General features: G+C 44.6%; 1 protein-coding gene and 1 long non-coding RNA gene across 3 annotated transcripts in view; both read left to right on the forward strand.

Moving 5' to 3' along the window:
• Positions 1-1,305, forward strand: part of LOC127002198 (GATA zinc finger domain-containing protein 10-like) — an 83,739-nt gene extending 82,434 nt beyond the window's left edge. The window contains exon 3 of the mRNA XM_050867897.1: positions 1,003-1,305. Within this exon, the coding sequence (XP_050723854.1) occupies positions 1,003-1,006 (4 nt within the window). The 3' untranslated portion in view covers positions 1,007-1,305. The remainder of the gene's footprint in view (positions 1-1,002) is intronic.
• An 18,373-nt stretch (positions 1,306-19,678) lies between these two features.
• Positions 19,679-21,770, forward strand: LOC127002199 (uncharacterized). Of its 2 annotated transcripts, XR_007755869.1 has the most exons (4): positions 19,679-21,085; positions 21,204-21,264; positions 21,324-21,384; positions 21,504-21,766. It is a non-coding gene; the product is annotated as an uncharacterized LOC127002199 (long non-coding RNA). The 2 variants fall into 2 exon arrangements; XR_007755868.1 differs by having other exon boundaries at positions 21,204-21,384; positions 21,504-21,770.
• The last annotated feature ends 4,078 nt before the right edge of the window (positions 21,771-25,848 follow it).

Consider the following 25,848-nt stretch of genomic DNA (forward strand, 5'->3'; position numbering starts at 1 on the left):
GCGGAGGTGTGAGGCAGCGGTGGCACGGGCGGCGGTGAAAGCCGTGTGTGGGTAAATGAGGGTGAGCCTGTTGTCGCCATATTAGGGGCGGCGGCTTGTTGGTGCCCCGTCACTGCGCCGCCATGTAGCGGCCACCACACCATCCACACAAGGTGGGGAGAGAGAGAGAGAGAGAGAGAGAGAGAGAGAGAGAGAGAGAGAGAGAGAGAGAGAAACTAACTCCAACAGCACGAAAAACACCACCAACATCAACCAACACACAGCGGCGCAAACATGACAGACAGACACAACTCAACACCACGCACAACAACCCGATCAATTACCAAACAGTTCACCACCACCACCAAAACAACAACAACAATAACATTTCCCCGAAGCTCGACCCCCAGCCATATTGAGTCCACCTTACCTTCGTGATATGTTAATTGGTCTACCTGTTGGCAGCCTCACCTTGTCTCAGGTACACCTCGCCACCAGAGAACAAGGAGGGAAGAAGGGAGAGAAAAGAAGGGAGTGAAAGGAAGGGAAGGGAAGGGAAAGTAAGGAAAAGAAAGAAAGGAAAGGAAGTAAGGAGAAGGGAGAGATGGAAAAGAAGGGAAGGAAGCAAGGAGAAGGGAGAGAGGGAAAAGAAGGGAAGGGAAGGAAGCAAGAAGAAGGGAGAGAGGGAAAATAAGGGAAGGGAGGGGAAGAGAAGGAAAGTAGGGAAAGGGAAGGAAAGGAAAAGAAGGGGCTAATTTGAACGCTAGAAACATTGTATTCATCTTAATTCTTTTGGGGATAATTCATGTATGTATGTACGTATATATGTGTGTTTATTTGTATACATAATGACCTCCATAATGTTGTATAATTGGCATGAATATAAAGTCACTCCATTATCACTTGACACAATCTATACACTTGCTTAATTAGTGACCCCCTCCTCCTCCTCCTCCTCCTCTCCTCCTCCTCCTCTTCTCTCAGGTGTTCCCAGGTGTGTTAACGTGTTGCTTGTCTTTCCAGGTGAGCGAACGAATTGGTGTGTGTGCGTACGTGTGTGTGGACGTACGCCTCGCCGCCACGCTCAGGTAACTCCCCTCCGTGTGTGTGTGTGTGTGTGTGTGTGTGTTTTGGTTCAGAGACAGACAGATAGATAGATAGACAAAAAATACAGACAGCAATATGTACGTGTGTGTGTGTGTGTGTGTGTGTGTGTGTGTGTTTCCAAGGACGTGTTTTGAAATCCGGATGTCAAAGCAGGAAAAAGTGGAGGATATTTATTGGGTGTGAACTGTTGCAAGTGTGAATGCCTCCCCTCCCTTCCCTTCCCTTCCCCTCCCTTCCTTTCCCCTCCCTTACCCTCCCCTCCTATCCCTTCCCTTCCCTTCCCTTCCCCTCCCTTCCCTTACCCTCCCCTCCTATCCCTTCCCATCCTTTCTTCATCACCTCTTCCATCATCCCTTCCTTCTCTTCCCCTCCCTTCCCTTCCCCTCCCCTCCTATCCCTTCCCTTCCTTTCCTCATCACCTCTTCCCTCATCCCTTCCTTCTCTTCCTCTCCCTTCTCATCCCCTTCAAACATCCCTCCTCCCTTTCCTCTCTCCTTCCCTTTCTCTTCATCCTATCCCCTTCTCCCTTCCCTTCCCCTCTCATCCCTCCCTTCCATTTCTTCCCTTTCCTTTCCCCTAAATCATTCCCCGTCTCTTCCCCTTCTCTCCTTCCCTTTCCCTTCTTCCCTCTCTCATCCCTATGCCTGTCCCCTTCTCTCCACCCCTTCCCTTCCTCTCCCTTCTCATCCCCTTCAAACATCCCTCCTCCTTTCCTCAGCCCAGAGCGGGGATGAGACGTGATAGAGTGGCGGGGATTCATTCAGGCTTTTGTTGGGGCTTCAGAAGAATGTAACTCGACCGTCAGTCCTGTTGATAACCTTTGCCACGCCGCCAGATGTCACCTTCCTGTGTTTACCTTTTGCTTCCGTTAACTACTATGGCCCGCTTTCTTAGACGCTTCCACACCTCACATCAGCTATTTCTAAACGCCGAAAATGAGATCAGTCGGGTTCTAATGAGTGTTCTTTTAGGTTCGCGGTACAGAAGAAGGGTCAAACTACCACCAGGGTCATAAAACTACCCCTGGAATTGCCCAAAACTCCTACGAAAGACCAAAAATGAGATCAGTCTGGTTATAATGAGTGTTTTTTTAGGTTCATGGGACAGTAGAGTACCACCGGTCATAAAGCGTCGCCTGAAATGCCCAGAGCGGGGATGAGACGTGATAGAGTGGCGGGGATTCGTTCAGGCTTTTGTTGGGGCTTCAGAAGAATGTAACTACCACCAGGGTCATACAGCTACCCCTGGAAATGCCCAAAACTCCTATGAAAGCCTTGTCAAATATGTGTTTCTTAGGGTTATGGTACAGAGGAAGGATTAAACTACCACCAGGGTTAAAAAACTACCCCTGAAAATGCCCAAAACTCCTATGAAAGCCTTGTCAAATATGTGTTTCTTAGGTTCATGGTACAGAGGAAGAATTAAACTACCACCAGGGTCATAAAACTACTCCTGGAAATGCCCAAAACTCCTATGAAAGCCTTGTCAAATATGTTTCTTTACGTTCATGGTACAGAGGAAGGGTCAAACTACCACCACCAGGGTCATGAATCTACCCCTGTAAATGCCCAAAACTCCTATGAAAGCCTTGTCAAATATGTTTCATTACGTTCATGGGACAGAAGAAGGGTCAAACTACCACCACCAGGGTCATAAAACTACCCCTGGAAATGCCCCAAAAACTCCTATGAAAGCCTTGTCAACTATGTGTTTCTTAGGTTTATGGGACAGAAGAAGGGTCAAACTACCACCAGGGTCATAAAACTACCCCTGGAAATGCCCAAAACTCCTATGAAAGCCTTGTCAACTATGTGTTTCTTAGGTTTATGGGACAGAAGAAGGGTCAAACTACCACCACCAGGGTCATAAAACTACCCCTGGAAATGCCCAAAACTCCTATGAAAGCCTTGTCAAATATGTTTCTTTACGTTCATGGTACAGAAGAAGGGTCAAACTACCACCAGGGTTATAAATCTACCCCTGAAAATGCCCAAAACTCCTATGAAAGCCTTGTCAAATAAGTGTTTCTTAGGTTTATGGTACAGAGGAAGGATTAAACTACCACCAGGGTCATAAAACTACCCCTGGAAATGCCCAAAACTCCTATGAAAGCCTTGTCAAATATGTTTCTTTACGTTCATGGTACAGAAGAAGGGTCAAACTACCACCACCAGGGTCATAAATCTACCCCTGTAAATGCCCAAAACTCCTATGAAAGCCTTGTCAAATATGTTTCATTACGTTCATGGGACAGAAGAAGGGTCAAACTACCACCACCAGGGTCATAAATCTACCCCTGGAAATTCCCGAAAACTCCTATGAAAGCCTTGTCAAATATGTGTTGTCTAAGAATATAGCTGTTAATCTTCCTTCACAAACCGGTAGAACATTCTCACTTTTTTCTCCCACTCCAAACGTTTGCCTCATCACCTTTGCGCGCTCACACCTCGCTCAGGTATCGGGTTTGTTTACGACCTGTCTTTATCACGTTTTCCTCCTCCGGGTCACGTGATTATAGCGTGGATGATGCGCCTTTGTCTGTCTTCTTTGCCCTTGAGTTCACTGGGAGACGCACGTTGGGTTTTATGGGGCCATGTGGTTTGACTTCTCGCACCGATGTGTATGTTATGTGACTGCGAGAGGTTCAGTAAATGTCTGCTGTGTTTTATGTAGCATTGATGTGGGCTTGGGTTTATATGGTTGGTGTTTTAGCTCCTCGTCTGTTGGTTTATTAGCGCAAGGATGAATAATGGTCTCGATTTTGGTGTATTATTGATGTGTGTCTCTTTGGGTTTTACATTAGAGGTTGGTCAATAAATTGGTGTGGTTTATGTAGCATTGATGTGGAGTTGGGTTCAGTATGCTTGATGGTTTAGTTACCCAGGTGTTGGTTTAATAGTGCAAGAGTGAATAATGGTCTTGATTTTGGTATATTATTAATGGTGTGTTGGTTTGGGCTTATCGTTAGAGGTGGGTCATAAAATCTCTCTCCCAAATCAATAGTCTTTTACTACAACTATCTCCAGAAGCCACAAAAAAGATTAGTCAAGTTCTCGTGAGTGTTTCTTCACGTTAATTGTGTAGAAGCCTTGTCAGACTATCACCAGGCTCATAAAACTACCCACAGAGATGCTAACACAAAACCTCTACGAAAGCTTTAACAAATGTAAGGTATGTAAGGTCCCTATTCTCAGATGCTTTCGGCTCTCACAACGGTTATTTCCTAAGGCCACAAAAGAGATTAGTCGGGGTTTCATGATGCAGAAACCTTGTCAAATTATCACTAGGCTCATAAAACTACCCACTCACAACCTATACGGAAGCCTTGACAAATGAGTGTGTGGGTGGATGTAAACTCCTAAATGTTTGAGAATCTATGTCTTATATTTATGATGCAGACGTCTTGTTAAACTATCACTAGGCTCATAACACTACCCATGGAAATACTAACACACACAACCTCTATGAAAGCCTTGTCAAACCATCACTAGGCTCATAACACTACCCATGGAAATACTAACACATACACCCTCTACGAAAGCCTTGGCAAATGAAAGGAAATGTCTGAGAGAATCTGGGCCACAGTCTTCATCCCTTCCCTCATATATTTGGACAAGAAGCTCCCCGCCTCGACTCTTTATTTGCTCCCCTTTCGCAGCGGTCGTAAATTAGCCTCAAATAGTTACGTTGGACCTCCATAAATACGTCGTCTCATTAGTGTTGCGCAGAGCTTACGTAAGTTTTATTTTCACCTTCCCCGCGGTAGTTATAATTAGGGTATTGGACCGCACTTATTCCTGACATTAATAGTTTTTTTATGGTATTATTTACTGTGTTAGACTTATTCACTTTGCGGTAATACGAGTAGCCTGTCTCTGTGGGGTTTTCTCTCTCTCTCTTTCTCTCTCTCTCTCTCTCTCTCTCTCTCTCTCTCTCTCTCTCTCTCTCTCTCTCTCTCTCTCTCTCTCTCTCTCTCTCTCTCATCTCGCTTCACCATCCACCCCCTCCTCACCATTCTCATACCCCCCTAACCCCCCTCCTTCACCATCCTACCCCTTACCTTCCCTCCCTACCCCTTCCTCATCATCCTCAAACTGTCCTTATCCTCCCTTTCACCATTCCCTTACCCCTCCCCTCTCCCCAGCCACCCCATTCTCATTCCCCTACCCCCCTACACCCCCTAATCCCTCACCCCTTTTCTCTACATATCCCACCCTCACCCTGTCTTTCTCTCTCCCTCTCTCTACAACCCTCCCTCATTATCCTATACCTCCCTCAAGCGCCCCACCTCACCACCCCCTCATCCTCACTATTCTTCCCACCCTCACCATCCTCAAACACCCCTTATCCCTCCCCCTCTTCCCCTCCCCACCCAACTGACACCCCTGACACCCACACATACACCTTGTTAAATACAGTGTTTTCACCTGGAGTGTAAATCAGGCCACAGGATCGATGGCAGGTGTGCGGCGCCCTCCCACACACACCTGTCCGCCCTGGCCCCTCCGCGCCGGCACAAGCCAACGGATCCGGGGATGGTAATGGCGGTCTGAATAAGCAACGGGATAAATAGATGGGGTGATGAGGAGGGGAGCGGGGTGGGGTAGGGGGGATTTTGGGATGGGGTTGTGGGGGTGGGTGATTGTGAGAGTATGTGTGTGTGTGTGTGTGTGTGTGTGTGTGTTGGTTCAGACAGAGATACAATGATAGATAGATATAATAGATAGACAGACAGGAAGACGAACAAGTATATAGAGATACAGACAGATAGATAATAGACAGACAGACAGATGGATAGACAGACTGTATAAAGAAAGCAATATAGTTCCAGCGGTAAAGATATGCATACATACATCAAATAAAGGGACACACACACACACACACACACACACACACACACACACACACACACACACACACACACACACACACATTCACCAGTACATAAAACACACACACATATACCATTTCTTTATTCACCAGTACATAAAACACACACACACACACACACACACACACACACACACACACACACACACAATCACCAGTACATAAAACACACACACACACACACTCACACACACACACACACACACACACACACACACACACACACACACACACACACACACACACACACACACACATATATTATCTCTTTTACACTCCCATTTCTTTTCCCATCATCAACGTATTTCACATCCGCCCCGTTATCACTCTATAGATCCAACACACGAGAACTGTCATTATATAGAGACACACACGCGCATATACACTCCATCCTCCCCCTCCTCTTCCTCCTCCTCCTCCTCCTCTTCACCTCATCACGCAGTCCGTCGATCACCCACTCCATTCCATTACATACCGACGCAGCTGTTTAATGCCACGTCAGATTTACTACAGCAGGCCACGGGTTGGTTGGTTGGTGGGTGGGTGGTTGGGTGGGTGGTTGACTGGTCTCCCCCCCCACCCCCCCCGGCTCGGCTCACGGCTCTGCCCACCACTAACAAAAATGAGATGAGAGTTCCGCCGGCCCTCAATCCATTCTCTTGTGTAATTGCTTTTCTCTTTGTCTCTCCTCGTGTTTTGTGTGTGTGTGTGTGTGTGTGTGTGTGTGTGTGTGTGTGTGTGTGTGTGTTTGGCTTGTGTGTGGGTTAGTTTGTTTCCTTGCTGTCTGTCTATCTGTTTGTCTCTGTTTGCTGTTTGTTTGTTTACGTGTGTGTTTATATGTGTGTGTTTCTGTCGGTCTGTCATACATTTCACACACACACAAAGAAAAATATATATATAAAAAACACCCCCACACACAGACACACAAGCACTCCCTCACACCCCACGCCCACACACACAAGCATAAATAAAACCAACAGAAGTGACACATTCATCCACACACACACACACACACACACACACACACACACATTCACACATTCACACACTTAGCACCGGGACACATGCCAGGTGGTGAAGACTCCCGTAATTTATGTGTCGCTTGAGGCTGGTTTGGTGGAGCGCAGGTGTGTGTCCTCTAACCTAGCTAATCAGGCACGCAGGCAGGCACAGGCACACAGGTATAGTTAGCTAGGCGGATACAGGTAGGGAAGGTGTGTGGGTGAACTACTACTACTACTACTACTACTACTACTACTACTACTACTACTACTACTATTACTACTACTACTACTACTACTACTACTACTATTACTACTACTACTACTACTACTACTACTACTACTACTACTACTACTGTTACTGTTTCTGCTATACTAATACTACTCTCTACTTCTGATCTATCTACTTCTTTATATATATTGATCTATTTATACTATCTACTATCTACTAATACTACTTCTACTTCTTCTATTACTCTTGTTTTCTGCATTATTTCGCCTTTTTTTTTCTTTTACCTTCCTTTTCTTTGCCTCCTCTTACAGCGAAAATTATAATGGTAGGGTAGCTATGTGGGGTGAAGGAGGGTGGTCGAAGGGTCAGGAATAGGGGAAGGAGTAGGTTGTGGATGGGAGAGGTTAGGTAGGATGCGTAGGATGAAGTACCTGGCGACCTCTGCAAATGGCCACCAAACATCAGTTCGTAAAGATTTTAAAGCTTCAACAGGAGGCGGCTTTCCACGCTTCCACTCGTCCGCGCCTCCATGCATGACGGTGGTGATGGGGGAGGTGGAGGTGGTGGTGGTGGTGGGGGAGGCGGTGGCGAGTGGTTATGGGTGGGAATGAAATGTTAGTATGTGTGTGTGTGTGTGTGTGTGTGTCGTCATACTATTCTTTAAACTTTATATACCAACCTACTTTTTACACACACACACACACACACACACACACGAGAGAGATTCCATTTGGCAAAGCATCATACCGTTTATCATTCGTGTGTGTGTGTGTGTGTGTGTGTGTGTGTGTGTGTGATGGAGTGAGCGTGTGCATATGAGTTAGTGTGTGTGTTACTGTTGAGGGATGGCTGTGTTTGGCCTCCCTAGATTGTGTTGACTCGGGCCTCGCTTGATAACGAGATAGTAAACAAGTGGGTGTTCTGGGATGGCTACAACGCGTGACTAACCAAACTAATGAGCCTGTGTGCGTGTGTGTGTGTGTGTGTGTGTGTGTGTGTGTGTGTGTGTTGAATTTAGGCTCGTCCTCTGCTCTCTCACTCATGTTTATTTTCCTCCTCCTCCATCTTCTATCTTTTCTTCGTTTTCCTCTAAGTTCATATTCGTGTATTTAACTCATATACGTTTCGTCATGTGGTCAGTAAACATGTGTGTGTGTGTGTGTGTGTGTGTGTGTGTGTGTGTGTGTGTGTGTGTTGAATTTAGGTTCGTCCTCTGCTCTCCCTCTCATTCTCATCTTTCTTTTCCTCCTCCTCTATCTCCTCCTCCTCCTCTGCCATCTTTTCCTTGTTGTCCTCCAAGTTCATATTTGTGTATTTAACTCGTATACCTTTCGTCATGTGGTCTGTGTCTGTGTGTGTGTGAATGGGGGCGGGTAGGGGGGGAGGGTTGAGTGTGAGAGCGTGATATACACTCAAAAAAAGGACCCTTCAGGAACCCACAAGATCGGGGTGAATATACGAAGTCCTCAACCACATGTCCTTCCCTTGAGTGCTCGCTCCGCCGGTCTGGTCCCACTTAAAGCCTCTCCGCCCCACCGTCCGCAGCGCCACTCAATACAGACAAAGGCTCACGTTCCGTCAATAAAAATGTGATGCGTATATGTGTGTGTTGTCTCTGTCCAAGTGGTGACCTGTTTCTTGTGCCTTGTCAGCGGGCTTTTAATAATCTGTGGGCAATATGTACGTGAGGTGATGTTATGTTTTTGGGGTCCTGTGTTGTGACTGTTTGCATTCACGGTTATGGAGGCAGATGGTCCGAGTTCCTTCCTCCTCTTCCTCTCCTCCTCTCCTTGAGTTTTTGCTTATGTTGATGGCCTCTTCTTGATTGTCTCCTTCTCTTCCTCTTCCTTTCTCCAGTGACTTGTCTTCTCCCACTAACTTAACCCTTACTAACTTAACACCCACTAAATTAACCCTTACTAACTTAACCCCCACTTACTTAACACCACTAACTTAACCTAACCCAAACCTTACCCAAACCTAACCTAACCTTAACCCAACCTAACCTGAACCTAACCCAAACCTAACCTAACCTTAACCTAACCAAAACCCAACCTAACCTGAACCTAACCCAAACCTAACCTAGCCCCCATTAACTTAACCCTTACTAACTTAACCCTCACTGACTTAACCCTCACTAACTTAACCCCCCACTAACTTAACCCCCCACTAACTTAACCCCCACTAACTTAACCCCCACAGACTTAACCCCCACTAACTTAACCCCCACTAACTTAACCCCCCACTAACTTAACCCCCACTAACTTAACCCCCACTAACTTAACCCCAACTTACTTAACCCCACTAACTTAACCCCACTAACTTAACCCGCACTAACAACCCCCACTAACTTACCCCCCTAACTTAACCCCACTAAATTAACCCCCACTAAATTAACCCTCACTAACTTAACCCCCACTAACTCAACCCCCACTCACTAACAGTTATAGACAGTTTCTGGACTTTATTTTTCTTCTTTTCCTCTTCCTTCCTCTTCGTGTTTTGGTCAGTGGTCGTGGTGGTGGTGATGATGGTGATGGTGGTGACTTTGGGTGTGGTTCTTTCTTCCTTGAGAGAGAGAGAGAGAGAGAGAGAGAGAGAGAGAGAGAGATGTAACGGTACTGTCTACACCTCTTCTCTCCACCTCTCCCTTCCTCTCCCTCCTCTTCTCTCATCCTCGTAGGTCGTCAGCCAGCAACCAAGGAGAAGGAAGAGGAAGAGGAGGAGGAAAAGATAGGCTTATATGATGATAGTGATGAAGTGCGTCGGTGTGTGTGTGTGTGTGTGTGTGTGTGTGTCATGATTGCCACACCCTTGCCCCGACTTCTCTCTCCCTTTGGCCCTTCCGCATACCTTCCTCCTCCTCCTCCTCCTCCTCCTCTTCTCTTACCTCTGTCGCCCTCCTCCCTCCTCTTCCTCCTCCTCTTCTCCCTCTTTCATCACCATCCTCAATACCACATATGAGTGAGTAGATGAGGAGGTGGAGGAAGAGGGGGAGGAGGAGGAGGAGGAGGAGGAAGACCACCATCACACTTCAGGACGGAGGCTGTGTGGTCTTGTGGGGTCATTCTCTCTCTCTCTCTCTCTCTCTCTCTCTCGACCACAAGCACACACACGTTGAACACAAAGATGAGAGAGAGAGAGAGAGAGAGAGAGAGAGAGAGAGAGAGAGAGAGAGAGAGAGAGAGAGAGAGAGAGAGGGGGGGGCAGCAGATGTTACATGAGCCACCAACAAACTAACTAACATAAGCACTTTTCATCTTCTTCATCCGCGTCGCTCTTTTATTTCTTTTTCTTTTTCGTTTTTAGTTTTTTCGTAATAAAAAAAAACGCACCCATTTTTATCACCTTTTGGAAATACATGCAAAGGGGAATTGATAAAAGAGGTGATAACGAATAGATGTGGTTGATGAAAAGCGCGAAAATAAAAGAAGATAATGATGAAAATACGGAAAGGGAAAAAATTATTATAAAAATGCGAGACGGAGAGAAACGAGAAGAAAATAGTGACTAGAAAAGCGTAATGGAAAGAAAATAATGATAAAATAGCAAAAAAAAATAAAAGAAAATAATGACAAAAATAACGAAATTGGAAGAAACGTAAAAAAAATTATGATAAAAATTGGAAAACGGGAAAAAAAACTTGTAAATAATGATAATAATAGTAATAATAATAATAATAATAATAATAATAATAATAATAATAATAATAATAATAATAATAACGCGTAAATAACAATGATAAGATAAAACTAACCAAACTAAAATAAACAAATACAAAACCTTAATAAAAAAAAAGCCCAACAAGGTATAAAGTAAAAAATAAATCAGAGTAAGTTTAGATAAGTAAGTTAAGTAAAGAGAAAAGCGGACCAAGTTAAGTTTAAAGGTTCAGAAACTCTCTAAGACAAACACGAGAGGATGTTTTAAGCGATTTGATGCCTTTTTAAACCCTTTGAAAGAGAACGTGTTAGGTCTTGACACCACACGATGCATAGAAATGAAGAGGAGGAGGAAGAGGAGGAGGAGGAAGAGGAGGCAGTAAGATGCGTCACTCCACACACACACACACTATGCTACACATCTTTCCACATCACCTCCACCACCGCCACCACTAACTCCATCATCACCACCACCTCCACCACCACCACCACTTCCCTGTCCTCATTCATATCTTTCTCCTGCCTTCTCCTCCTCCTTCCTTCCTTCCTTCCTTCCTCTCACTTCCCTCCTCTTAGCATATTTCCCTCTCCACAATACATCAACCACGTGTCACATTCTCTCTCTCTCTCTCTCTCTCTCTCTCTCAACGACTTTTTTCTCTCCTATCTTACACGTGTTACATCATCGCCTATTCACTCCGCCCTCCTTTGAGACTCATTCTGTTCTTTTTTTCCTTTATCCTCTCCCCTTACATCATATTTCTTCCTTTCTTTACCTGTCATGCTGCTACAGTGATTACTACTACTACTACTACTACTACTACTACTACTACTACTACTACTGTTACTACTTCTGCTATTACTCTTGTTTTGGGGTGCTTTATTTATCTTCCTTTGTTTTGTCTATCCCTTTCTCTTTCCCTCCTCTTATAGCGAAAATAATTAAGTTTCAACGTTAATCTTGTCATACTCATCCATATCTTTATCCTCCTTGTCTATTTCTCTATTCTTTCTTTCCATGTTTTCCTTCTTCTTTTCACCTTGTTTTGCTCTTGTTTTGCTTATCCATTCCCTTCGTCTCCTCTTACACATGCGAAGGAAAGGAAGAAGAAGAAGAAGAAGCTGGTATGGAAGTCGTTTAGTATACAGCTCAATATGGCACTTCAGTTGTAGGTATGCGAGATGTGGGGTGGAGGGGGTGGCAGGGGAGAGAGGGGGTTGAGAGGGTGGGGTAACAGTGGGTGAAAGGGGAAGGGTGTCAGAGGGGGGAGTTCATCTGTAGTATGTAGTATGTATGTATGTATGTAGTATCTGTAGGAGTGTATAATAGATGGGGGGTGGTGGGGTGGTAGGGGAGAGAGGGGGTGGTGGGGTGGCAGGGGAGAGAGGGGGTGGAGAGGGTAGGGCGTCAGGAGGTGAAAGGGGAAGGGTGTCAGAGGGGGGAGGTCATCTATAGTATGTAGTATGTATATGTAGTATCTGTTGGAGTGTATACTTTCAATATGGCACTTTACATGTATGGATGGGAGAGGATGTGGGAGGGGGAGGTAAGGGAGAGAGTGGGGTGGGAGAAGGAGAGGTGGAAGGGGGTGCCATGGGGGAGTTCAGAGCCTTGTCGAGTTGGCACTTACCTCACCGACTCATCTTGTAACACCTGCAGTTTATACGACCTCCCCCCACCCCACCCCCTTGCCCCTTACCCTCCCTTCTCCCTCTCCTCCCTTCCCCCTCTGTTTCTCCCCTCCCTTCCTCCTCCCTTCATCATCCTCTCTAATGTCATTCTTGTGCCTGAGAGGAGAATATCATGATTTATCTATATCTATCAGTATCTATGTCCTTATAAGATAGATGGATAGATATGAAGAAAGTATCAGTGAGAGAGCAGAGTCAGGGAGCCGCCGCCACACACACACACACACACACACACACACACACACACACACAGACACTAAATTGCAGCAGATTCACCAGATTTTCCCCTCCTCCACAGTGCCAGAGTTTGGAGGGAATCATATTGTGGAGCGATGCGCGGCCTGCCTTTGTGCTATTGTTTCCAGGAGGAGGAGGAGGAGGAGGAAGAAGAGGAGGAGGAGGATGGTGAGATGAGGGAGGAAAGGAGCCAGTAAGATGAAAAGGAAAGTAGAGAGCAAGGAAGACGATTGGAGAGAGAGAGAGAGAGAGAGAGAGAGAGAGAGAGAGAGAGAGAGAGAGAGAGAGAGAGAGAGAGAGAGAGAGAGAGTCAGTCATCTTGAAGCAGGTGTTAGTCTCAAACCAGCACACCTGTCTATGTTTATGTAAAAAAAAATATATATATATAACCACACTATTGAAGGCGAAAACTCATCACACAAACTTCAAATGAATCATAAAACTGGAGGTGAAGGAGGTGGTGGTGGTGATGATGATGCAATATAAGATGTGGTGAGGGGCAAAATGGTGATGGAGGTGGTAGTGGTGATGTGTGTGGTGAGGGAGGCAAGGTGGATGGTGATGCTGGATGTTGTGGACGTGATATGTGTGGTGAGATGCAATGAAGGGCAAGGTAGTAGTGATGATGCAAGATGATGTGATGAGATGTGGTGAGAGGCGAGGTGATGTTAACAGGGTATGGTGAGCTGGAGATGAGGTATGATGTAGATTTGGTTATATTGGATGCTGTGGTGGTGATCTGTGTGGTGAGATATGATGAAGGGCCGAAGTGATTGTGATGCTGGAGGCTGTGGTGGTGATGCTAACACGGTATGGTGAGCTGGAGATGAGGTATGATGTAGATTGGTAGTGTGGTGATGCTTAATGCTGTAATAGTGATGCTGTGTGGTGAGATATAATGAAGGAGAGAGGTGATTTTGATGCTAGAGGCTGTGGTGGTGATGCTAACAGGGTATGGTGAGCGGGAGATGACGTATGATAAAGATTAGTAGTTTAGTGATGCTGGATGCTGTGTGGTGAGATGTGATGAAGGGGCTATGTGATTGTGATGCTGGAGGCTGTAGTAGTGATGTTAACAAGGTATGGTAAGCTGGAGATGAAGTCTTTGTGATGCTGGATGCTGTAGAGAGGAGTGGAGTGCTGTAGGGATTGGCTGGGTGATGGTAATGGTGGAGGTTTTATAGTGACGTAGGGGTATGGTATATAGAGATGGTAAAGTCTTGGTGATTCTGGATGCTGTGGGGAGTGGCTGGAATAATGTCAATGGTGGGGGTTTTATAGTGACGGAGGGGTATGGTATATAGAGATGGTAAAGTCTTGGTGATTCTGGATGTTGTGGAGTGGAGTGCTGTGTGAGGAGTGGCTGGGGCTGATAGGGAAGCTGCTGTGTTGCCCTGTCGCTGTGTCGCCATTTCTGTGTGACCGGAGTGTTGTCGAAACATAAAACCTACATTGGTCGTTTGTATCCGTTGAACCGTTGTCATTCCTTTTGCCTTTTTTCGCATGAAGGGAACTTTTGCCTCACCCTCCCTCTCTCCGACCCCGTCCACCCTCACACACACACACACACACACACACACACACACACACACACACACACACACACACACGCGCGTAATAAAAGGGCCGCCTAGTCATTCGCCTCCCTCCCTCGCCCGGAAAAACATCACGGAAGAGCTATCCCAAATCGAAGTGTAAAAAGAGCAATCTGAAATCGATTCGCTCTTGCGCGGAGTGGAATGGAAGTGGGTGTGGATGTGGGGAGCAGGGTGTGTGGGTGTGAGTGGATGGATATGGAACCGATAGTGGAGGATTGTAAGGGATTGCAGAGGAGTGGGATAGGGGATTGAAGAGGAGTGGTGTAGGGGATTGAAGAGGAGTTGTATAAGGGATTGAAGAGTTGTAAAGGGCAAGCTGGACATAGGGAAGAAGTGATGATGGAGAATGGTATTGAGGGAGGAAGAGGCAGAAAAGTAGATTGAAAAGGAGAATAGAAGGAATGAGATGGAGAAGGTATAGGGGGGAGAAACAGAAGGCACAAGAGGGTTAAGAATAGCAAGGTAGTAAATGAAGAATAGTATTGGACGAGGGAAGTAAAGGAAGGAGAAAAAGAAGGTTGCAAGCTATAGAAAAGAGAATGACAAAGCAGTAGAGGGTTAAGAATAGGGAAAGGAGAAGTAAGGAATAGCAATGGAGAGGGGAAGTATAGGAAGAAGGAAGATTGGAGGTATTAGTGATGCTGTGGTAGTGATGTCAGGGAATGGTAAGGTGGGGATGAAGTCTAGTGATGCTGAATGAAAGGAAAAGAAGGTTACAAGCTATAGAAATAAGTAAGACAAGGCAGCAAAGAGGTTGACAATAGAAAAAGGAGAGGTAAAGAATAGCATTGGACGGGGGAAGTATAGGAAGGAGAAAAGGAAGGTTGCAAGCTATAGAAAAGAGAATGACAAAGCAGTAGAGGGTTAAGAATAGGGAAAGGAGAAGTAAGGAATAGCAATGGAGAGGGGAAGTATAGGAAGAAGGAAGATTGGAGGTATTAGTGATGCTGTGGTAGTGATGTCAGGGTATGGTAAGGTGGGGATGAAGTCTAGTGATGCTGAATGAAAGGAAAAGAAGGTTGCAAGCTTTAGAAATAAGTAAGACAAGGCAGCAAAGAGGTTAACAATAGGAAAAGGAGAGGTAAAGAATAGCATTGGACGGGGGAAGTATAGGAAGGAGAAAAAGAAGGTTGCAAGCTATAGAAATGAGTAAGACAAAGCAGCAGAGGATTAAGAATAGGGAAAGGAGAGGTGCAGAATAGTAGTGGACGGGGAGGGGCAGCGTGCAGTGACCATATATAACAACGAGAGACCGCCAACGCCCTCCTGGCTACTTCAGGTGTGTGCCGTGTGCCACCTGTCCCCGCCCGCACACCTGCCCCGCCCACGCCTTAATGAGCAACACCTTAACGCCTTACACCTGACTAACTTACCTGTGTGTAAAGGGGAAGGGGAGAGGGGGGAGTAGGGGGTATTTTTTTTTTATTGGTGTGTGTGTGTGTGTGTGTGTGTGTGTGTGTGTGTGTGTGTGTGTGTGTGTGTGTGTGTGTGTGTGTGTGTGTGTTGAGTTGTCAGGTTTGTCATCCACCTTACACACACACACACACACACACACACACACACTCACCCACTCACTCACCCACTCACTCACCCACTCATCATCATCACCATTTTTCATCACCACCACCATCACCACCACCACCACCACCACCTACATACACGTGGCTCATTAATGTGTTTTATTGAGTGGTGACCTCATTACACCCCCACAAGCCCCCCCTCTCCTGTCCTCCCCCCTTCCTCACCCTTTTTTTTTTTTTTCTCTTCCCCTCTCTCATGGTGGGGTGATGTGACCGCGGTGTGTGTGTGTGTGTGTGTGATAATAGAGACAGTGAAATATATACTCGTCTTATTTATGTTATATCTCTGATTTCGTAATGTACTTCTATCAACGTAAATATATGATCAACTTATTTATATTATATCTTTAGTGATTACGTAATTTGTCTAAATGTAAATAAATAATCCTTCTCTTTATATATCTTTTGGTCTTTTGGTAATGTACTTTTATCAACGTTAATATAATATATAATCAACGTATTTATGTCTTCAGTAGCTACGTAATGTGTCTTTATTAACGTAAATAAATGACTCTTCTTCACATATCTCGGTCTTTTCTTCTATCAACGTTAATATATATCATCAACGTATTTATATTATATCGTCCAGTGACTACATAATGTCCCACCTCTATGAACGTAAATAAATGATACTTCTCTATATATCTTTTGGTCTTTCGTAATGTACTTTTATCATCAACGTATTTATATTATATCGTCCAGTGACTACATAATGTCCCACCTCTATGAACGTAAATAAATGATACTTCTCTATATATCTTTTGGTCTTTCGTAATGTACTTTTATCATCAACTTATTTATATTATATCGTCCAGTGACTACGTAATGTGCCACCTCTATCAGTGTGTTGTCAATTAGTCTCATCGTCACCAAATTTATCACAACCGTCAGCTGGAGTTATTCGTTTTGAGGTCCATTTAGGGCGGGGGTGATTGACACAGTGATAGCGTGCCAGGACTCACAAGGAACCCAATTATAGCGACAATGCGCCGATGTGTGTTGCCGAATCAGAAAGAACGTAATTTAAATTCTCGCGGAAGGGAACTTATGATGGAGGAGAATGTCAGTGGGGAAACATTGACGGCAGATGGACAGAAGAGTAGATGTAACAGGTAGCATTTTCACCTTGGGCATTTATCAGTAGTACAAGTTTATTTATTTATGTATTTATTTATTTGAAGAAGGAGGAGGAGGAGGGAGAGAAGAGGGAGACGAGAGATAGGGGGATGTAGACGGGAGGGAAGAGAAATGGGGGGTAAGAGACAGAGAGAGAGAGAGAGAGAGAGAGAGAGAGAGAGAGAGAGAGAGAGAGAGAGAGAGAGAGAGAGAGAGAGAGAGAGAGAGAGAGGGGGGGGGGGGTCCATGAAGATTCCTATTAAGTGCGAGAGAGAAAGTTGAAAAGTTTTACGAGCGAGATGGAACGTCAGAGATGGTGGCTGTAAAGGAGGAGGAGGAGGAGGAGGAGGAAGAAGTATTGAAGAGAGGAGAAAGAAGTATGGAAATGAAGAAAGGCAAGGGGATGTGAAGGAAAGGAAAAGGAAGGAGGGAAGAAAAGAAAAGAAAAAAGAAGAAGGGAAGAAATAAGTAGGAGAGGGAAAGGAGAAGAAGGAAGGAAGGAAGGAGTATAGAAACGAAGAAAGGAAAAGAGAAAGAGAAAATGGAGATAAGGGAAACGAAAAAAAAGAAAAAGAAGAGGAAGAGAAAGAGAAAGGAGCAAGGGAAAGGTGTAGGTAGGTAGAAGTAGAGGCAGGGAAGTAGGGTAAGGAGGAGGAGGAGGAGGAGGAGGAGGACTGAGGCAGACGAGAAGTGAAGGGAAGGGAAGGGGGAAGATATAGGGAAGGAGGGATATGAAAGGGGCTCCGAACATACCATAGAGAGGAGATTGCAGGGTTAGTGATGCAGGGGCGAAGGGGGAGAAGGGAGAGCTGGTGGCCGCGGGCAGGGAAAGTATCCGTGATGGTGGTGGTGGTGGTGAGCCTTGGTGTTGAGGGTAGTGTCGGGATGTCAGGCGTCCGTAGACTCGACTTGTGGTATTTTCTTCAATATTTCGGCTTTCGTAGGAGTTTTGGACATTGATATAGGTAGTTTTGTGATCCTGGTGGCCACTTTCTTAAACATTTCAGCTTTTGTAGGAGTCGTGGGCATTTCCAAGGGTAGTTTTGTGACCCTGGTGGCCATGTCTTTCAATATTTCAGCTTTCGTAGGAGTTGTGGGCATTTCCAACGGTAGTTTTGTGACCCTGGTAGCCATATCCTTAAACATTTCGGCTTTCGTAGGAGTCGTGGGCATTTCCAAGGGTAGTTTTGTGACCCTGGTAGCCATGTCCTTAAACATTTCGGCTTTCGTAGGAGTTGTGGGCATTCCAAGGGTAGTTTTGTGATCCTGGTGGCCACTTTCTCAAACATTCGGCTTTCGTAGGAGTTGTGGGCATTTCCAAGGGTAGTTTTGTGACCCTGGTGGCCATTTTCTTCAATATTTCGGCTTTCATAGGATTTGTGGGCATTTCCAAGGGTAGTTTTGTGACCCTGGTGGTAGTTCGACGAAGCTCCTATACCATGTACGTCAAAAACACTCATTAGAACCCGACTAATCTCCTTTTCGACCTTTGGAAATATATATATCTCACCTCAAGGATCATAGAAACTTGTCTGTAGGAACATTAAACACACAGTCTACCCGAGAGCTCTACATGTATTCACCGTTGCTATGTTATCGTACTCGGAGCATCACAGTCACCAGCTACTCCCACATGAATATCACCAGGAAACAGGAATAATAAACCATTTCAACAATAACTACAAATAAATCTCGGTATTGTGACCCAGGGAACAGTTTTGGGGGCTGGAAATCGGGAAATATGAGAAACTGAAAAAGTACGACAATCTGGCAACGTTGGCTCTTACACAGTTCTGATCCCCATATAAGACTCTCCCTCTGTTAGTCTTTTCAATCTCTCCTCAATAGTCTTTTCAGCGATGCGAGAAGTGAAAGCGTGTCTGAGAATGCTGACCTTTGTGTTGGGGTGCTGATCAGACCTCGTGTTGCTAGGGAAGGTGTGTGCGCTCAGTGGCGAAGGGGAGGATGTATGGAAGGCTGGTTAGGTGGGGTGAAGGAGGGTGATTGTAGGGGAAGGAGAGGAGGTTACGTAGGATGATGGAGGTTGAATGAAGGGCAAGGATGGATAGGAGGCAAGGTGGGGGTGATGGAGGGTAAGGAATAGGGGAAGGAGTAGGTATTAGAAGGGAAAGTCGGCATGCGTGGGATGTAGAAGGTTATATAGGGTGAAAGGGGGAAGGGGTGAAGGTTTAAGAATGGGTGAACGAGAAGTTGGTTGATGAGGGAAGAAGGGGGGAATGAGTAAGCTTCTTGGGTTGGGTGGGTAAGAGAAAGGTAAGCTGAGGTGTAGGTGGGTGTGGGTAAGAGGTGGATGAGTATATTGGAAGGGAGGAATGAGTAAGCTTCTTGGGTTGTGTGAGTAAGAGAAAGGCAAGCTGAGGTGTAGGTGGGTGTAGGTAAGAGGTGGATGAGTATATTTTGAAGGGAGGAATGAGTAAGCTTCTTGGGTTGTGTGAGTAAGAGAAAGGCAAGCTGAGGTGTAGGTGGGTGTAGGTAAGAGGTGGATGAGTATATTGGGAGGGAGGAATAAGTAAGCTTCTTGGGTTGTGTGAGTAAGAGAAAGGCAAGCTGAGGTGTAGGTGGGTGTAGGTAAGAGGTGGATGAGTATATTTTGAAGGGAGGAATGAGTAAGCTTCTTGGGTTGGGTGGGTAAGAGAAAGGCAAGCTGAGGTGTAGGTGGGTGTGGGTAAGAGGTGGGTGAGTAAGTATTAGGTAAGGGAGGGGACGAGGAAGGAAGGTAAGGGAGGAGGACAAGAAAGGAAAGGAGGGGTTGATGGTAAGGGGTTTAGAGGTTGACGGATAGGGGACGTTAGGTAAAGTAAGGTAAGGAGAGGGCATAAGGTCATGGACGAAAAAGGTAAGAGAGTAGTTGAATAGGAGACAGAAGGTATAGGTAATTAGTTATGTATACAGGTAAATAGGTAGGGACGTATTAAGATAGGTAAAGTAAGGTAGCAAGGTGAGAGGCAGGAAGGGAATGGAAAAGGAAAGTAAAGAGTTGAATAGGAGACATAAGGTAAGGAAAGTAGTTAGGTAGACAGGGTAGGGAGGAAAAGGTAAGGGAGATAGGGAGTTAGGTAGGTAGGTAAGGCGAGGGTATAGGGAGGCATTAGGTAAGGTGAGGCAGGCACAAGATCATGGAAGGGAATGAGAGAGGTAGAAGTTATGAATGTGAGAAGGTAAGGAACGTAGAGAGGGAGTAGGAAGTTAGGTAGGTAGGTAAGGCGAGGGTAGGGAGGCATTAGGTAAGGTAGGAAAGGGATGAAGAAGGCAAGTGAAGAGTTGAATGGGAGATAGAAGGTAAGGTATAGATAGGTAGGAGAGAGAGGAAAGGAGCATTAGGTAAGATCTAAAAGGGTGAAGGGGGGATATAACACATGTAAGGGGAAGGATCTGGTATCGCTATCAAGGGGCGGCATCAGCTAAGGGTCTGTCTGTTGGCCCACGTGCTCCTCCTCTTGTTGTTTTAGGTCTCACCACCACTACCACCACCACCACCACCAGGGCAGAGAGAGGCAGTGGGTGGCTGGCTGAGTGTCGTAACATGTGACCGCTGGCTCTGGGTGTGATGAGACGGCTAAAGTGTCACCGGTTCGAGCCTCACACCTCTAACTCAAGTCCAGCTGATTAGTATGCCACTCAGGTGCTCATGTTTACCTGTGTGTTGCCAGGGCGCGCAGAACACACGGGGGAGGAGGGAGTGAGGGTTAGGTTAAGGGGGGATTGCGTAGAATTTGAAGACGTATGGTTGAGAGTAGGGAGGAAGGGTTAGATTAAAAGGGGGATTGCATGGTTGATAGAAGGAAGGGTTCGATTAAAGGGACATTACTTAGAATTTGAAGACATGTGGTAAAGAGAAGGAAGGAAAGGTTAGATTAAGGGGACATAGCTTAGAATTTCAAGACATATGGTAAAGAGAAGGAGGAAAAGGTTAGATTAAGGGGACATTGCTTAGAATTTCAAGACATATGGTAAAGAGAAGGAAGGAAAGGTTAGATTAAGGGAACATTGCTTAGAATTTCAAGACATATCAAAGAGAAGGGAGGAAAGGTTAGATTAAGGGAACATTGCTTAGAATTTCAAGACATAGTAAAGAGAAGGGAAGAAAGGTTAGATTAAGGGAACATAGCTTAGAATTTCAAGACATATGGTAAAGAGAAGGAGGGAAAGGTTAGATTAAGGGGACATAGCTTAGAATTTCAAGACATAGTAAAGAGAAGGGAGGAAAGGTTAGATTAAGGGAACATTGCTTAGAATTTCAAGACATATGGTAAAGAGAAGGAAGGAAAGGTTAGATTAAGGGGACATAGCTTAGAATTTCAAGACATATAGTAATGAGAATGAAGGAAAGGTTAGATTAAGGGAACATTGCTTAGAATTTCAAGACATAGTAAAGAGAAGGAGGAAAGGTTAGATTAAGGGAACATAGCTTAGAATTTCAAGACATATGGTAAAGAGAAGGAAGGAAAGGTTAGATTAAGGGAACATTGCTTAGAATTTCAAGACATATGGTAAAGAGAAGGAGGAAAAGGTTAGATTAAGGGAACATTGCTTAGAATTTCAAGACATAGTAAAGAGAAGGGAGGAAAGGTTAGATTAAGGGGACATTGCTTAGAATTTCAAGACATAGTAAAGAGAAGGGAGGAAAGGTTAGATTAAGGGGACATAGCTTAGAATTTCAAGACATAGTAAAGAGAAGGAAGGAAAGGTTAGATTAAGGGAACATTGCTTAGAATTTCAAGACATAGCAAAGAGAAGGGAGGAAAGGTTAGATTAAGGGGACATAGCTTAGAATTTCAAGACATATGGAGATGAAAAGGAAGAAAAGATTAAATTAAAGGAACATTGTGTAGGAATATTCTCTTCCCGCCACTCGTCTCCTACCCTTACCCCTAAACAGATAGATAAAATGAATACACAAAAACAACTTCCAACAAAAATCAAGAGTGAATACAGAAACAAAAAGATAATCGAATCCACAAAAGCAAACCTCATGTACCCTTCAACACAAGCCCAACAGCAAAGATAATCGAATCCACAAAAGCAAACCTCATGTACCCTTCAACACAAGCCCAACAGCAAAGATAATCGAATCCACAAAAGCAAACCTCATGTACCCTTCAACACAAGCCCAACAGCAAAGATAATCGAATCCACAAAAGCAAACCTCACGTACCCTTCAACACAAGCCCAACAGCAAAGATAATCGAATCCACAAAAGCAAACCTCATGTACCCTTCAACACAAGCCCAACAGCAAAGATAATCGAATCCACAAAACCAAACCTCATGTACCCTTCAACACAAGCCCAACAGCAAAGATAATCGAATCCACAAAAGCAAACCTCATGTACCCTTCAACACAAGCCCAACAGCAAAGATAATCGAATCCACAAAAGCAAACCTCATGTACCCTTCAACACAAGCCCAACAGCAAAGATAATCGAATCCACAAAAGCAAACCTCATGTACCCTTCACCGCAGGCCCAACAGGTCGCCTAATACCCCGCCTCATGATGCTCCCGGCGAGGCTTGGGTTTAGCAGAGCACGGCGCGTAAAGGCTTATCACTCATCCCCGGGAATTAATGAATCGGTCAACATAATGTGATCCCCGGCCTGGCCACGCTAATGCTGCCAACAACAATGACAACACCAGCATATCAACACGCAACGCCACGCACCAGCTGACCTCGGATTAGCTAGTTTTCTACGACCTGTCCACTAACCTGACCACCAGTAGCATGGCATGATTTGACAGAGAAAAGTGTAGATAGAAAAAAAAGTAAATAAGAAAATAGAATCAAAAATAGGATGATAGTAGATTCAGTTTTATTATTGGGTCGGCTCAAATCCCCGACGCTAGCTTACTATGCCTCGCTACCTTTCTTACCGTACCTCGCCGTGTCTTTAGCCAGTTTTCCACGGCTCATATCCCCGTCGCAAGCTAACTATGCCTCGCTACCTTCCTTACCGTACCTGGCCATGTCTTTACCCAGTTTTCCACGGCTCATATCCCCGTCGCAAGCTAACTATGCCTCGCTACCTTCCTTACCGTACCTCGCCGTGTCTTTAGATAGTTTTCCTCGGCTCATATCCCCGACGCCTGGTTACCATACACCACGTCGCCCGCTGACCGTACCTCGGAGCATCTGTAGCCAGCTTTCCGCGGCTCACCATCCCGACGCCTGCTCACACTACGCCGCCTTGCTGTCCTACTAACACACTTTAGAACCATAGCTCACTCGTCTCGCTGTCATTAAACACTCCGCTCTACCAACAAAGAGAAAACACCTCCTCCTTCCATTCCTCCTCCCCCTCCTCTTCCTCCGCCTCCTCAGTCATTGGTATGCGATTGCCACCACTTCTTCCTCGGCCCAGCTCAGAGAGAGAGAGAGAGGGGGAGGAAAAAATAAATAAATGTTGAAGTCTAGAAACAGGTCTTGGCCTCAAACGAACACACGCTCCCGCCGGCAAGAAATAGTAGACGTGGACGCTTAAGGAGAACAAAAAGAAATGATACTCGTCAGGTAAGTAAGAGGACGTGTTGAGGAGACGAGGACCGGGCATAAAAACAACTCGCTTGATAATGTATTGGCGTGTAGTATTGTTATAAACGGCTGGTGCAGAATGAATGTTAGATAATGGCCGGTTAGAAGTTGAATGGAGACACAAAGCAAGTCATAGATGTGAAATATGTTATTGAAGTTAATGAAAACCTAATCTATTCCCGGCAGGACCTTCAGATATTGTATTGCCGTGTATAGTATTGTTATAAATGGCTGAGGGAGAGTGAATGCTCGATAAGGACCAGTTGGAAGTTGAATGGAGACACGAAGCAAGTCATAAATGTGAAATATGTTATTGAAGTTAATGAAAACCTAATCTAATCCCGGCAGGACCTTCAGATATTGTATTGCCGTGTTTAGTATTGTTATAAGTTACTGACGGAGAGTGAATGCTAGATAAGGACCAGTTGGAAGTTAAATGGAAACACAAAACAAGTCATACGTTTAAATAAATTATAGAACTTATGGAAAGCTAATCTATTCATGATAAAACCTTCAGATATTGTATTTTCTTCTTGTATTGTGAATGTTTGATAAGGGCTAGTTGGAAATTGAATGGAGACACACAACAAGTCATACGTTTGAATTGATTATGGAAGTTAATGAAAAGCAGAACATCCAGTTATTGAATATTCTTTTAATATTGTTATAAAGGGTAGGCAGAGAATGAATGCTAGATAAGGACCAGTTGGAAATTGAATTTAAACACAAAACAAGTCATACATTAAAATTGATTATATAACTTATTGGAAAGCTAATCTATTCCTGACAAGGCCTTCGGATATTGTATTTTCTTGCAGTACTGTTGTTGAATTGTAGATAAGAACCAGTTGGAAGTTGAATGAAGTCACAGAACAAGTTATAAATGTAAAATATGTTATTGAAGTTAATGGAAAGCTAATCTGTTCCCCGCAAAACCTTCAGATTTTGTATTTTCTCTTAGTACTGTTGTAAATGGCAGACGGAGACACGAACATTAAAGAAAAAACAGATGAAAGTCAAATTGAAACTCGAACGAAAAACTTGATTATATACCTGGAAAAAAAACTTTAGATATTGAATTTTCTCGTGTTGCAATGAAAACTAAGTAAATGCTAAATATGAGGTCACAAAACAAATAGCAGGTGATGGAAAAATGATAGTTTAAAATAGAAGAAAAAAAACTAAGAATGCATATCACGAAGGAAACATGTATATACCGAATTACCTCCTAGTATAAATGGTTAGACTTGCATCGAAAAAAAAATAATTATGAGGTCACAAAACAAATAGCAGGTGATGGAAAATTGGAAAAATGACAGTTTAAAATAGAAAAAAAGAAACCTTAGAATGCATAACACGAAAGAAACATGTATATACCGAGTTACCTCCCAGCGTAAATGATAAGACTTGCATCGAAAAAAAAAATTAAGGCTATCCACATCAAACATCTCAAATCCTCATAATTACTGTTACCTTACGTTAAGAATGCATAACACGAAAGAAACATGTATATACCGAGTTACCTCCCAGCGTAAATGATAAGACTTGCATCGAAAAAAAAAATTAAGACTATCCACACCAAACAACATCTCAAAACCTCATAATTATTGCCTTACCTTCCTCAAGGGGTAATGCGACAGAGGCCACGGACACCAATAACAGAGTACGACCCCATATTTTTAAACTCTTCCAAGGCTTCATCCGTCTATTCCAAAAGACTTGCAGAAATTGGGGGTACACATGGGTGGTTTCCTAAGCCTGGCGGTAGTTTGTGAAGACCTCTATACCGTGAAGGGGACAACCACTCATGACAACCGGACATATCTACTCTCTAGTCCTCAAAAACGTTCGTCACAAAGAGCCACAAACGTTTGATAATACCAGAGTTAACCCTTACATGCTTCCTCAAAAACGTTCGTCACAAAGAGCCACAAACGTTTGATAATACCAGAGTTAACCCTTACATGCTTCCACTGCTATAATATCGCACGGGAACACAGCGCTTTAGTGGAACATGCACAGTGGGTGACTTTAACATGACAACCGGACATATCTACTCTCTAGTCCTCAAAAACGTTCGTCACAAAGAGCCACAAACGTTTGATAATACCAGAGTTAACCCTTGCCAGCTTCCCTTGGTGTAATATCGCACGGGAACACAGCGCTTTAGAGGAACATGCACAGTGGGTGACTTGGACAAAGGAGG

This window comes from Eriocheir sinensis, chromosome 22 (genome assembly GCF_024679095.1).
Source record: "Eriocheir sinensis breed Jianghai 21 chromosome 22, ASM2467909v1, whole genome shotgun sequence".
In the NCBI taxonomy this organism is placed as follows: Eukaryota; Metazoa; Arthropoda; class Malacostraca; order Decapoda; family Varunidae; genus Eriocheir; species Eriocheir sinensis.